We start from the raw sequence: 14,970 nt of genomic DNA, 5'->3' as shown, positions 1-14,970 counted from the left end.
AGGCCAATTGCAGTAACACAGTTTTAGTTGATCTCCAGAAACTCAAAAGGCCTGCCTTGTGTATTCATCAGTCTCATGGGGTGGTCAAACATGCAACTCAGCCTCATCCGAGGATCTTAAGTTTTGGGCAGGCTCATATGAGAAGAGACATTATAGTACAAATTGTAGCACTTGTAAATACTACCACGAAACAACTTCTGAGGTATTTTTTTACTGACAGGCAAATGAAAAGGGGATTGTTTGAACTGTATCTAGTAAACTGAATCATGTTCCTAGAGTACAGTTACAATGATAATATAAAAATGAAATTACTGGAGAAAAACATCTGTAGTCAGCTGAAAGAATTTACTACAAATAGGCATTGCTGTGAAAGATATCACACAGAATAAATGGAATAGGATGAGTGAAATATAACAGAGGGTACACATCCACACAAACTAGATTTACCTACATGCCAGGACATTTTAGATTCAAAATAATTCAGGTTTTTAAGTTAACACAGAGAAAAATATGTAGGAAGACTAAAGATTTATTAATACATTCCTCTATAACTTAGTGGCTTTATGGAGCAACTTGTCAATTATCACAGAGATTAAATTGTAATTTGAAGACTGTTGTATGTTAAAGTAATAAGTTAACAAGGTACTGTTGAATATTCTGCTCTCTTCACAATGTGCAATGCACAATAAAAAACAGTGAGCCAATGCTAACTCTAGGGACATATTGGCTTATAACCAGATGTGATTAAGAAAATGCTGAAGCCCTGACTCTTACAGCATTTTTTTTTTTCATACCATTTTAGCTGATCTGTCTTGGTTGTAAAATCAGTGTTATTAACAGTTTTATTTTTGTTTTTATATTTGCAAATTACATGAGGACATTTGCCAACTGGGCAGTATATACGCATCTTAAATAAAGATCCTCACACATGACCCGTGATTTCTAGAAACGTGTTCTTGGAAAACCTTCTAGGGCAAGTTTTCAATACTGCAGAGGGCTATAAGGGCCAAAAAAAGAACAAAATAGCAATTCAGCTAAAGAAAGCAGTGGAATCTACATAAAGTACACCATTGTATGCAGAGCCCACAAATTTTATTTCTTTGTTTCATCTGCCCAACCCCAAAAGTTGAAATGTGGTAAAGCAATCCCACTGTATACCCACCATGACTACCATGAAGCACACATACACACCTTCTGCTGCAGAGGGCCCTAGATGTCTTTCACTGTCCTATCCTGGCAACCTTCTTGCCTTTAGGCACTTGCACTGTGCTTATTGCTGACTACTGTTACTACTGCTACTACTACTACAGAAAACACTGTAATACAAGTTATCTCTTCTGCTTTAACTGTTTAACACATTTTTGCTGTTGTTGTTAACTGCCCTTAAGTCAATCCCGACTCATGACAACCCTGTGGATGCGACATCTCCAAGACTCCCTATTTTCCACGGTGTTGCTTAGGTCCTATAAATTTATACCCATAACCTCCTTAATAGAGTCCTTCCATCTAGCATGTAGTCTTCCTCTCTTTCTACATCCCTCCACTTTTCCTAGCATTATTGTCTTTTCCGATGTGTCATTGCTTCTCATGATGTGCCCAAAGTACAACAGCCTCAACTTTATCATCTGGGTCTCCAGGGAGGTTTCAGGGCTTGATCTGTTCTAGGACTCATTTGTTTGTTTTAGCTATCCATGTTATCCTCAGAAGTCTCCTCCAGGACCATATCTCAAATGAATTGATTTTGCTCCTACCCACCTTCCTCTGTGTCCAGTTCCACAACCATGAATGGTGATAGAATTATGCAAGCCATTGTTTTTTCTAACTTTCGCACTTAGTTGGATATCTTTACATTTTAGGATCTTTCAAACAGACAGGCCAAAATAAAGCTGCTTCAGGTCACTTTCGAGGTATGCCGTTTAAATTATGCAGGCGTCCTAAGAAGCTAGAAGCAGTGCTAAAGCCACACTCCAGTCCTAAGGACTGCAGTGCAGTTTTGGTGCAGCTTCTGGCCTCTTAAGATGCATGTGTCATTTAAACAGCATACCTCCAAAGTGACCCGAAGCAGCTTTATTTTGGCCTGTCTGTTCGGGCCCATAGCTGCCCTCTCCATTCCTAATCTTCTTATTTCTTGGCTGCAGTCCCCATTCTGATCAATGTTTTACCCAGGGAATGAGAACTCTTTTACTATTTCAATTTCCTTATTGTCTAGGTTGGATCTGTGTAGATCTTCAGTGGTCATTATTTTTGTTTTCTTTATGTTGAGCCTCCCTTTGCACTTTCTTCTTTGATCTTTCTTAGAAGTTGCTCCAAGTCTGTCATATTTTCTGCTAGTAGTATCGTGTCACCTGCATATCCCAGATTATTGATATTCCTTCCTCCTATCTTCGCTTTTCCTTCTTCTGGGTCCAAGCACATAGTGGATGCATAACCATGATAGCTTCAGAGGTATGGCCATCCTTATTTCTATGAATAATGAAACAACTGCTTCCCAGAAAGGTAAAATCCAGACCCAGCTACCTCTCATCTCTCATCAAATTCACATGTTTTATCCCTCTTTCCATAGCATAGGATGGAAGATGAGGGTCATCAAAATCCCATAGGGGTTGCACTGTGTGCATAAACATTGATTTCCATTAAATTCATAATACATGAATATCAGCATGTTGTAGTGGTTTGAATGTTGAACTAGGACATCAGAAGACCTGGGCATGACCTTGGGCAAATCACCTTCTTTCAACCTCAAAGGACAACAAGGGGAGAAGAAGAAAAAACCTTGAACAAATTCTGTCAAGTAACACCCCCCCCCAAAAAAATTTGATTCACCTTAGGGACATAATAAGTCAGAAATGACTTGAAGACACACAACAACAAATTATATTGTGAAGGTACACAACAACAACAGGCATATATGAGTTCTCAGATTGTTCAATGGAATGTATATATATAAAACCTCTTCATTCAGTATTTTGCATGTGACTTTTCTGAACTCATATACAAATGTAGACAATCTCAAAATAAACTTCCTCATAAATCACTTTATACTTCCATAATTTACTTTCTCTTTTCCCAATCTACCTGAATTATGAGGGGCTCCAGCAACTTCTCCACAGTACGTGTCTGAATCTGCAGGTTGTGTGAATCAATTTGCATGTGTGGTACACCTGCTGCCATTTTAACCTGTGGGCAAAAGAATAGTAATTTCTTAGGTAGTAATAAATCACAGAATTAAAGATGCATGCTTGCTCTAAGCAGTTTACAATTTCAACATCGACTGACAGAATGAGACAGCAAAGGAATTTTATGACAATAAAAAAAACAAAGCATGTGTATTATGATTCTGAAAAAAATGGAACTGCATTTGTACATTGATTTGTTGATAGTACATTTCTATGATCCAATGGAATGAAACAGCAGCATATAGGATCAGGCTTACTAATGACAATGGAAGACGTCAACTGGACCAAGCTCATTGGTGGAAGGAGACAAGCATTCAAGTTTCAAAAAATATATATTATTGAGCATACATGCAAACTATATATTAACTCTGGACTACATAAATAAATTGATTGATCAGTAGCAGGCATGTGCTATGCATTTGGATGAGCCCTGAATCCAGAACTGGGCTGGGCAATATGGAAATATTTTGAGATGTCCAAATCAAAGCTGGACTCAATGCAAATCTGAAGATTCCCATCTATTTAATTTGGAGGGATATAGAGCGTGTCTCCAAAAAATTATACAATTCTCCCAAGTCTTCTATATAGGGAGAGGAAAGTGGGAATATGGTTTTATGGTGGCTAATGTAACCTCTGACCATATTGAATTATTTTACCACCACTCTTCAATCACTGTATTTCGAGGGAGGGTTACTGCAATAATATATTGCAAGACTGACTCAGTATTCAACAGCTGGTAGTCTTTATTCTCAGCATAGGGGAATGTTATGTTGGGATTTCTTAGAAGTGGTGGGATGTAGCACTGGGTACATGCTTGGGAAATGTTCAAGCCCATCTGCCTCTGTCAACATACACTCCACATCCATCAGTAATCCCTGTCTGAATTGCACTTTCTGTGGCTGTACGTATTTCCATTCATCATAACTTCCTAATTCTTGCATCCTTCTGCAGTTTTGACAGCATTCTGTGGAATCATGGTTTTGTAATTTAGAGAAGGGTTTTGTCCTGGACTGCAGCCAGCACACCCAAACAACGCCTATAAGAATGGCTTAGCACAGCAATTGGAGGCAGTCCACAAACCTTGCAAGGAGTCCGAGTTAAAGAGCAAGCCGAAAGCCAGAGCTGAAGTCAGGAAAACAGAGGTCAGCGTAGTCAGTCCGGTCCAGGGTCAGGGCAGCAGAAGGTAGCAAGAGTCCAGTCCGTTCCAAGGTCAAGAGTCAAGGCAACAAAGAGTCAGGATACACGGAGCCAGTGCCGGCAGCAATCACACCAAAGGATCATGCAATAAACTCTGGCATTGAACTGATGTCTCCCTGTTTCTTAAGTAAGGGAAACTCTCCCCCATGCCACCTGAGGCTGATTTACTAATTGCCTCTCTGCAGTCCTCCTGGATCTACGCCTGCAAGCACTCTCAGCCCTTCTTTGCTTAAAGGAGGGAACCTCCAGGCCTGGTTCCTCCCTAGAGCCACCACTAGGCTACTGTGCCACCAGAGGAATCCCATCAGCACTAGGACCTGGCTGAGCCTCCTCCTCTGGGGCTGGGAGATCAGGGCTGGATTCTGGCAGAGCAGGATTAGCACCTGGTGTAAACTCAATTACCTCTTGCCCTGGAGCAGGATGAGCACCTGGTGTAGCCTCAATTAACTCTTGCTCTGGAGGAGCCCCATCCTCCTCCTCATCCTCCGAGACCTGCTCTTGGCTGGCCATGACAGGTTTTTAGAATTGTCTGCCAGACCATTTAGTCCTTCACCAGACTACAAACCCAGGAATTACATTGGATGTAGGCATGTGATTTAATGTGGAATCAGTGTTGTAACTGTGCAAATTACATACTTTCCAAATTTTGAACATTTCCTTTCTTCCCAAAATCCTTTACCCATTCTTTGGAAATGTCAGGAGTTTCTTAACAAGAGCCACTCCTATTCTGTATGTCATTCTCAATATAATTTATCATTATGCGCCTTCAAATCATTTCTGACTTATGGCGACCCTAAGGTGAACCTATCATCGGTTTTTCTAGGTAAGATTTGTTCAGAAGAAGATTTGCCATTGCCTTCCTATGATGCTGGTAGTGTTTATTTGTTCAAGATCTCCCAGTAGGCTTCCATGGCTGAGTGGGAATTCAAACCCTGGTCTCCCAGTGTCCCTGACCAATATTCAAATTATTATACCACACTGACATTCTCAATATAATAGTCGCCCCAAATCATGAGGGATACATTGCCCTGTTTTAGTCTTTGAGGGATAAGTGTGCTCTAATCACTCTTATACAAAACTCCCTGTACCTCTTCTTCTGAAAGTTAAAGGTGTTAGTCCTCTCTAGAAGGACAACTATTCCTCTAAATGCCAAGAAATAAAAAAAAGGTATCAAGCACTCCCTTAAGAAAAACAAAATTTAAAGGCACATAGCACAAACACATCTCCATCTGTCTGCTGATATTTGTATTATGGAGTTACTGACTGATTTATTGCATTCCATAAATCACTACAGAGGTATTAGCATTTTAAAGACAGATTATATTAAATGCTTACCTTGGAGATTTGTTAAAACTGTCATTTGGGAATTCAGATATTTCCCACAGGATGACAGAACCATTACCTTAAGGCACAGCAACACTAACTGAATCATGGAAATTACTAAAATAAGCAAGAGATTAAGACTCCATCATTCCTCAGATAAATGCAAATAATGTTTAACTGCAACAATACCACATTGAAAACAAATACTTATTTCCAAACTGCTCACCTAGTTAGGCTGCAACATAACAAGGTGAGTGTGTGAGTCATCATGTGCAGAAAAAATATATAATTTTGCATGTTGCAGATAGGACTACAATATGCAAGCACTTTAAAGCTATGGTTTGAAATATAAGTTATGAGCTGCTTAAACTAAAAGATCTTTAAAATCATTCCATTTGGCATTCATGTAGAAAATATAGTCACTTGCTATTCCTATAGCTTTGGCTGACCCCAGAACGGGGAAAATAAGGAGACCAGACTTGTATATGGTTAGAATATGACCACTTTATTTAACATTGGACTTTATCTCACGTGAGGAATTTCTCTTAATTTTGAATGAAAAGAAAGTGGGGCCAGAATGCATTAATGTGAATTTGCTAGTTCAGTGAATTGACGTGAATGCGAATTGCATTCAAACTGGTTTCCGATTACCCGAAAATAGCATACCATTGCCCGAATTTGCGTGTGGTAGTCTATCACGCAATAACGTGAAACCCCATGATTGCGTTCGGATTGCCATTAGATTATACTTCCCATTTCCCTTGTCTGATAACGTCCATTGTGGGTGGCAGGCCATATATGCCCTTTGCCTCCATGTCACAGTGCACCACCTCATGATAATGTGGCTCCTGGTCTTCCCCCGAGGGCAATAAAGCTGGATGGTCCCCCTAGGAATGTCACAGAGTTGGGCTTGAATAGCCTTTTACTGTCAGGAAACCCCGCACTTTTGATGTTTGCTGCAGGTTTTTCCCACTGGAGTCGATCAAATGAGGATCTGGTTCGAATGCCAGTGCGAACTAGGGCCATAAAACTCGTGTCAAGATTCGGACCTTTTCATAGTGGGAACAAGCCCTTTCCATCACTTAACTTCTCTGTCCCTAGAACAGCTGATATGGTAAACTGTTAGAACATGTGTTGTTATGTACTGCACCTGCAGTCATATGACCTGAAATCCAGGATCTCCAAACAAATATTTATCTGTTATCATTTGTTCATGAATCAACACCCAGAAGAGGTGCAGAGGTTCTGTGTTTATGGCAATGTGTAGCTTCCTTGCGTTTGCCCATTGAACAATTTATGTCCTTTACTAACCTCTGACATGGTGCTGATTTTCAAACAGAGCTTTTAAGTAGTTGGCTGCCCTTGCAGATAGAACCAAAAAAAATCAAGAACTGGCCCATCATGAAATCACAAAGTTATTTTAGTAGCTCGATCCTTAGAGGATTTATGCTAAAATGCTTTCATCAAGTATCTAGCTTTATTAAGTTCACAAAGTATTCAACTTTGTACTAGCATATCCAATATAATTTCCATACAGAATTTATGCCAGCCTGTCAGAAAATGTTTTATTATAGTAAGGCTGAAACTTTAATAATGTTTACCGCAAGATAAGTGCACTGAACTTAGTTGGACCTATATTTTATTCCAGATCATGCTGTATGGCCACACTAATGTCCTACTTCAAAACATCAATTAGTTTGTTATTATAGACAAATAATAAAAACACAATAAAATGTGGGCACCTCTGTGAATGGTCTTGAGCATTTGACTACAACTCTGGAGACAAGGGTTTGAATCCCCACTTCACCAAGGAAACTCACTCAGTGATCCTGGGCAAGTCACACACTCTCAGCCTCAGAGGAAGGCAAAGGCAAACTACCTCTGAACATATCTTGCCCCCCCCAAAAAAAAAAAAATCCATGATAATTTTACCTTAAGGTCACCATAAGTCAGAAAAGATTGAAGGCACACGACAACAAAAAGGAAAACAGAAGTGTGAATGTATTTTTTGGCTGTAGTTTACCATGGCTTCAGATGTCATTTTTGCATAATTATTACAAATGTAATTTAAGAGCTAACTGCTACATGAAGTACAGTTAATGGAAGGCAAGGTAGCTTGTGATAAGCCTTCAATATGTTAAATACTAAACTGAGCAATAATAACGACAATCTTTCTCTGTAATAAATCAAGATGCATACCTTGAAATGCAATCGAAAGCCTTAAAGATGCTACAAGTGTTCGGTTTCCATCAGAGATGCAATACAAACTTCTAAAAAGCACTATAAAATTAATGAAAATGAATGGAAATCTCCCAGTTGTTTTAGTCTGCTTTACATTGGCTCATTCTACTTTATGAAAAGCAAATCCATTCTGCTAGCATTTGTAATCATCAGTGATGGCTACTGTTTCATACCTCCAAATGCCTTGCAAGTTACAGCTGGTATATGTAAGGACAAATATGCCATCACCCATGTAGCCCAGTCCTAAGCATGTTTACTGAGGTCAATGAGATGTCAGTGTCTATTCAGTAAGTGTGCCTAGGATTACAGTCCATATTTTTACTGCTGTCAGTATCTCACTAGGATGGTATTCCAAATTCTTTGGAAAGCTAGATTTCAAAACTGGAATAAATTGTACAAAAAGGTGTTTATATGCAAATAGGTATTTTTCATTTTTAGGATTTATTTATTTCAGAATTGTAATTTTCGTGATATAGGAATAGGTACAGGTAGCAGAGATTATGCACAATCTATGTAAGTATATATGCACTTGTATCCATTTGAGACAGGTAAACCAATTAGGTGCTGTCACTGCTGCAGACTCTCATAACTTGACAAAATGGAACTGCTTTCAATATACAATATTTTACTGAAAAGCAGCATGTAAAACCACGTTTCCCCCCATATTATGAAAGGGAACATTTAGAAGTTAAGAACTCTTAGAAGTTTGGGTAGCTCTGCTTTGTCTATCTTGAAAGCAGCTATAAGAGGGACCATTCCTTAAGAATGTGTGCATTATATGTGGTTACTGGGTTTCTTTTTCTTTTTCTAAGCTAGCCTGTTTCAATCACTGCATTCAAATAAATGTTAATTTGTGACAAAATCTGTTTTAAAGCTGCTAATACCATATCACTCACCTATTTCAGAATGCAAACAGTCGGCATTCAAGTGCTGAGCCAATGTCTAGTCAGTTCTTCCAGAGTTTGGAAGTTCAGCGCAGCAGCTATTATAGCTCACTACTTGGCTTATCATACATCTGCAAACAGAAAGCCTGACAAGCATTCTAGTGTATTTCAGGATAAGTGACGGGACATAGTGGCTGCTGGACAGGGGGATGGGCAACCCTTAAAGCTATACAGACCAATGCAAAGTCCTGGGGGAATAATTTAAAAGTTATAACACAAACATTCTTCTACTCTGCATGGAAAAACCAGATGAAAAATATCAGGATGAAAGATGCCTTGCCATTAGTGCAGAAATCTTTTTTTTTAATTCCCCCAGATTGTGGGTTTTTCCATTTCTTCCCTCCTACCATTTGATCATATGCCAGCCTCGGTCTCTAAGCAGTGACTCAGACTCTCAAAGAGGACAGCAAAGGGATTCATAAGGTTCTCACCCACTGTGTTGGGACTGCAATGTTGTGATTGCTTTTTCTTTTGTGTGTGTGGCATGCCGCATCCCACGAGATGCTGGAGCTCACTCATAAAATGTACTTTGTTTTCCATCCTCTCATAAACAGAGGTGTCTTGGTAGGAAAAAGTACTCAGCTCAGTCCCATGCCAATATTACTGAAGAAATATAGTCTCAGGATCATCTTGCATTACCCTCGTGGGCAGAGGTCTACAACAGTTTCTCCCCGCTGCCACCCATGTTGAATTGAGTGAATGTGTACAGATTTTCAACACTTCCCTTACAGCCTTCAATCTGGGTGTTGAAGGAAATATTTTTTTCTACCTCCTGTCAAGATCTGTTCAACCAGCTGGCAGAAGTGCTTCATGTGTGTACTATATGTCTCTTTTTCATTACTGTAAGCATGAGATATTCTTCAGGCCAGGTGCTGGGTTTTCTCAGAATGGGATCTAAAGTCTTTTACATAAAATTGAATGAAAAACTATTAAACACCTTTCAAAGCAAGCCCCTGCGAGATCATACTTGGTGAGATAGATTTCACAGATGTAGCTGGCACTTAGTTTACCATTTCTCTCAAAAATATCACAATCAGTTGATGTTGGCACAACTCAGCGCAGAAAGTTACTCTGGGGGATTAATTCTTTATGTAATGCAGCACATGGCCAAAATGTAATTCATTATTTTTATGACTGAAAATATAGTAACTCACTTTTCTTTTAACTTTAGAAAAACTTAGGTTTGATTGAAGAATGGCATGAATTTTGAAAAAATTCATTAAAAATAGCTTCGAAAGTTTGCAACAAGTAAATTGTGCATTTTAGTTGGCCAATAAAGCTATCACTGATGGATTTTTGTTTGTATTTGTTAAATGGCCAACACAACTACCCCTGAATGTTTTCTGCATTGAGAGATACTGCATTGTAGCTGCAACAGGAGAACCATGAAGAGTAGCCTGTGGACTGGGACTTCAACCAAGGTAAAACAATTATTTTTCTTCTTACATTTGGACTGAATTCACATGTTTTACCTCTCCATCGCCAAAATGTTCCTGATGCCAAGACATGGAGACTTCTTGAGGAATCCATTGTTCTCTGCTTACAAAGAGGTCTGTGACCTCACTGGAATTGGATTGCAAAAGAAGGGTCCTTGTTGAGCTGCAAATAGACTTTAAATTTCCTGGACTTTGAAAATCTTCCTATTGCTGCTTGGTCAGAAGGAGGAGGAGCCTGCCTGCAAAAGATATCCTCCCCATCATAACATCTCTACTAAGGACTGAAACAACATGCAGGCATCTGACTAATATCTCCAATTGTTTTTCACCCTCCTGTTTGGTTTGTAACATCTTTCCTGATGAAGAAGCCCATGGAACTTCGAAAGCTTGCAACAAGTATATTGTGCATTTCGGTTGTCCAATAAAGGTCTCACTGATGGATTTTTGATTGTATTTGTTAAATGGCCAACACAGCTACCCCTGAATGTTTCCTACATACACAAAAAATTGCATAATTCCACTTATTAGGGACACAATAACAGTTCATGATGTCAGTTTCCTTAAATGTAATGCTTAAGTCATGCTTTCAAACACCATCTTTCATTTGAGATTGTTTGAAACTTTACCACTAATGTTAATTCTTTTAACTCTGAATGAAGTTTTTTTAAAAACTCAGGCTGCAAGTCTGTATTTGTGCTGACACATTCATGCACACGCACCTTTTGAGCAACAATAGCAGCAGGAATTCATAGAATCATAGAAGCATGGAGTTAGAAGAGACCACAAGGTCCATCCAGTCCAACTCCCTGCCATGCACAAACTCACAATGAAAGCACCCCCAACAGATGGTCACCCAGCCTCTTTCAAGAAGACCTCCAAAGGAAGAGACTCCACCACTCTCCGAAGAACTGTGTTCCAGTTTCTCAACATCCTTTTTGAATTGTGGTGCCCAGAATTAGACATAGTATTCCAGGTGAGGCCTGACCAAAGAAGAATACAGTGACACTATTTACTTCTCCTGATCTAGACACTATACTTCTATCAATGCAACCTAAAACCACTTTGGCCTTTTTAGCTGCCACATCACACTGTTGACTCATGTTCAACTTGTGGTCTATGAGGACTCTTTCACATGTAGACTCATTAAGCCAGGTGTCCCCCATCCTATATCTATCCATTTCATTTTTCTGCCCTAAGTGCAGTACCTTACATTTCTCTGTTGAATTGTAATATTTCACCTCAGAGTACATTTTCTGAGGGTCTATTGCTTCTTCCTTTCCAAAGCATTAATGGAAAATTGTTCTCCATTTTTTTTACAATGGTAAATGTTTGAACACTTCTCTCATACTGAGCTTTGATCTTCCCTATTTTGTGATAAAAATTATAATTCCTTCACCCTTGCCTTTTATATTCTGTGTTCTTAAGACTTTTATCATTTCAGTTGCTGACTGAATCACTGCCAGATTGTTTGCAACTTACATAAAGAGGTTCTCCCAGATGACCATAATACTGCAATTGAGGCATAATCAGTGTCAAATGCAGCAAAACTATTACTTCAGTTCTCAATGAATTACATAATGTGTACTCAGAGAAGCAGTATCTTTCCTGCAGAGAAAGACTACAACAATAAAGCACCTTGCAGGCTTGAAATAAGTTTGAACAAGGTTGCAAGATTCAACAGAGAATAGCACACCTCCAAGTGTCATTCATCATACAAGGATTTAAAAAAAAACTGTGCTTTGAAATTATTTTTCTATTTATCCAACAAGACCTCTTCCTTTGTATCCAGTCACCTACTATTTTGCCAGAAATACCTTTAAAACTATGCTTTCACAAAGGGATACAGTGGCTCAAGTGGTTAAGACGCTGACTCTGTTGATTGCAAGATTGGCAAGTTGGTAGTTCGAGGCCCAGGTGCTGGATGATGGGGTGAATTCGCATCACTAGTCCCATCTTCTACCAACCTAGCAGTTCAAAAGCATGCAAATGCAAGTAGATAAATAGGTACCACTCTGGTGAGAAGATAAACAGCATTCTGTGCAATCATGCTGGCCACATGATCACAGAGTAGCCTCTGACAAAGCTGGCTCTTTGGCTTAGTAACAGAGATAAGCACCACCCCCTATGGTCGGACATGACTTGACAACCTTGTCATTCAGTAGGGAATACCTTTACCATTTTTCACATAAAAAGCTGCTGCTGCTATCATAAACATATGCCATTAGCATCTTTCTATTATTAACACATGCCATTACCATAGCCAGTGCTTTTTTCATACAGGTCTCACGCCTTTAACAGTTGCCTCACAGACAGAAAATTACAAGGTTCCATTTTTCTAATATGTCACAAGAAGATCTGACCAAAATACCAGTATTCTGTTTCCAAAGTGGGTGATCAGTTGGCTCTGAGGGCTAAACTACAAGCTGCATTAAATATAGATTCCTTACTCCACTATAAAGCCATGAGGGCCTGTTCACTGTGAATGACTAGCAAAGACATAAACCTATCCCCTGACTAATTTTTTCCCCTTTAAATTCAACTTCTCTTAATGAATGGACCCTGTAGCAGACAGGAGGCAAGGTTGAGCTGTCCTCAAGACTAGGGAGTTTATCAAACGGGACAGGAGGCTCTCAATTTCAAAAGAGAAGATAGCGAGGTCAATTTGAAAATTCACGCAATTACTTATCACCCCTTAAATTCACTGTAATGGCCTCCCCGAACGTGACCCAGATTCTGTGCAAAGTAAGCCATCACATCGGTGGGTTCTTAATTGTGAATTGGCACCCTTGTGCATGCTCAGTGAGACTCCAGATGACTGGAGCATAGCATATTTAGGCGAGTGAGAGAGAGGAACCAAGGAACTCCACAATTTACAATAGATGTTATGGGGGGGGGGGGCAGGAAGAATGGTTGAAAGAACATGCTCTATTCACATTAAACGAGTATATATTCACTCTTGTCACGTTAAAACGTGCATATAATGGTTATCCAATAGCTCCAGGTCCATGCCTCCTAATTAGCAGGCAGCAGCCCCCCCCCCCCCCCCTCAGCAATGCTGAAGGACAAGCAGAACCAAAATTGAAGCAGAATTGCAGCATGGCTTTATAGGAAACCTGTCCCCTTCCAGATTTGGGGGGGGAAGAGAACCAGGACCAAAGGAGACATGTACATCACACCAAACAACAGCGCACTGAGTGCAAAGTTGCCTAGGAACAGGGTTTGTGACTTTGCTAGTTTACCAAATTTACTAAACTGTGGATTGGCGCGTGATTGCATTCGGAGTGCATTTGGACTGCCAGCAATCGCATGTGGTAACCTTTCGCACAATAATGTGAATACACATGATTGCGTTCAGGATGACATTGGATTATACTTCCAATTTCAGTCGTGTGATATCCTCCTAGGTAGGCAGTGAGGAACCCTTCCTTAAATGATCTGGCAAAATTGGAGCACCAAGACTTTTATATAGGAGATTATCGCACATGCTTTATCCCTTCATTTTCCTGATGGGATACATATGCGTTTAACTTCAAAGATGGGTCTTAACACATTCTCCCATCGACAGCTTGTATGTAGCCCATATGCAACCTGGGCTTATCCTGCGGTTTTTCAAGGGCAGGAAAATCCCATTCTTGAAAAGTCATGGGGTAAGCCCAGGTTGCATATGGGCTGTCGACTTGAGAGTGCGGTAAGACCCGTCTTTGAAGTTAAATGTGCATGTATCCCATCGTGAAAATGATGGGCTAAAGCATGTGCAGTAATCTCCATAGTTAGTCCCTCACCAAAAATGTACTAAGTGATCAAACACACACAAGATTGATATAGCCACTGCTCCATGCAATTTTGCTTTTTAGTCTGCTCATTCACAAGACTGGATGATAACCTAATGAGAGAAGTAATTTGCCTTTACCTGACTATGCCTTCAGACACTGTGAAAGTTGTTGTAATGCCCCTGACTGGAAATTCCCAGTTACAACTGGAAACCTTGGCCTCAGTGGTCCTAAAAATATTCTCTTTAGAGTTGTTTCACTAGGCCAAAGCTGGGCTTACATTCTCAAATAGGAGAACAAGGGGGAGAGCTTGCAGTAGCTATTTTTCCTCTGTGCCATATAGAAAAATATGAAGGAGAATGGTCTACTACAGATTCGTGTTTGAGCTATTCCCAAGTGAGCAGCCTTCACAAAAAATGTCCCTTCTGTAATTTGTGTTTGCAACCCACCTTTGCTCTGTTGCTCAGGTGCTAAGTGTTGACAGATACCTTCAAGGCACTTACTGTTCCTTCATAGCAGTTCTTTCCAGACTCTCTTCAAAAAGCATATAATATGCTACACTGGCTATACATCATGTACATAAAGCCACTGTGTAAATTATCTATTTATTCTGATTGTAACAAAGCATATATTTGAGAAGACAGGGATATCCAGGGTTTCCACTCTTATCTAAAAGGTAAAGAGTAATCATGAGACATTTCTAATTTGGTTCAGGCTTATGAGGCTTTTGTGGTTCCACAAACATGTGTCAAAATTAGAAGTTCCCACTTTTCTTTACACACATGAACCCAGGACCAAAGGAAATGTGCACATAAGCCATGGTTTTATTGACTGCTGGCAGACATTCTGATTCCACCTCCCATCTTAACTGCCACTTTGAGCA

At 39.7% G+C, this 14,970-nt stretch overlaps 1 protein-coding gene across 1 annotated transcript in view; it reads right to left on the bottom strand.

The window, feature by feature from the left end:
* Window positions 1-8,964, bottom strand: part of LOC149318817 (catenin alpha-3-like) — a gene marked incomplete at its 3' end in the record, with an annotated part of 238,323 nt that extends 229,359 nt beyond the window's left edge. The window contains exons 1-3 of the mRNA XM_089508358.1: window positions 8,834-8,964; window positions 4,257-4,298; window positions 3,076-3,177 (exon numbers count right to left, since the gene is read on the bottom strand). Of these exons, the coding sequence (XP_089364484.1) occupies window positions 3,076-3,171 (96 nt within the window). The remainder of the gene's footprint in view (window positions 1-3,075; window positions 3,178-4,256; window positions 4,299-8,833) is intronic.
* Between the last annotated feature and the right edge of the window lie 6,006 nt (window positions 8,965-14,970).

This window comes from Sceloporus occidentalis, unplaced genomic scaffold (assembly GCF_023333645.1).
Source record: "Sceloporus occidentalis isolate IW3139 unplaced genomic scaffold, rSceOcc1.0.p SCAF_2, whole genome shotgun sequence".
NCBI classification, from domain to species: Eukaryota; Metazoa; Chordata; class Lepidosauria; order Squamata; family Phrynosomatidae; genus Sceloporus; species Sceloporus occidentalis.
Note: the sequence above shows the minus strand (reverse complement) of the source record. Positions and strands in the feature narration are given on the sequence as shown.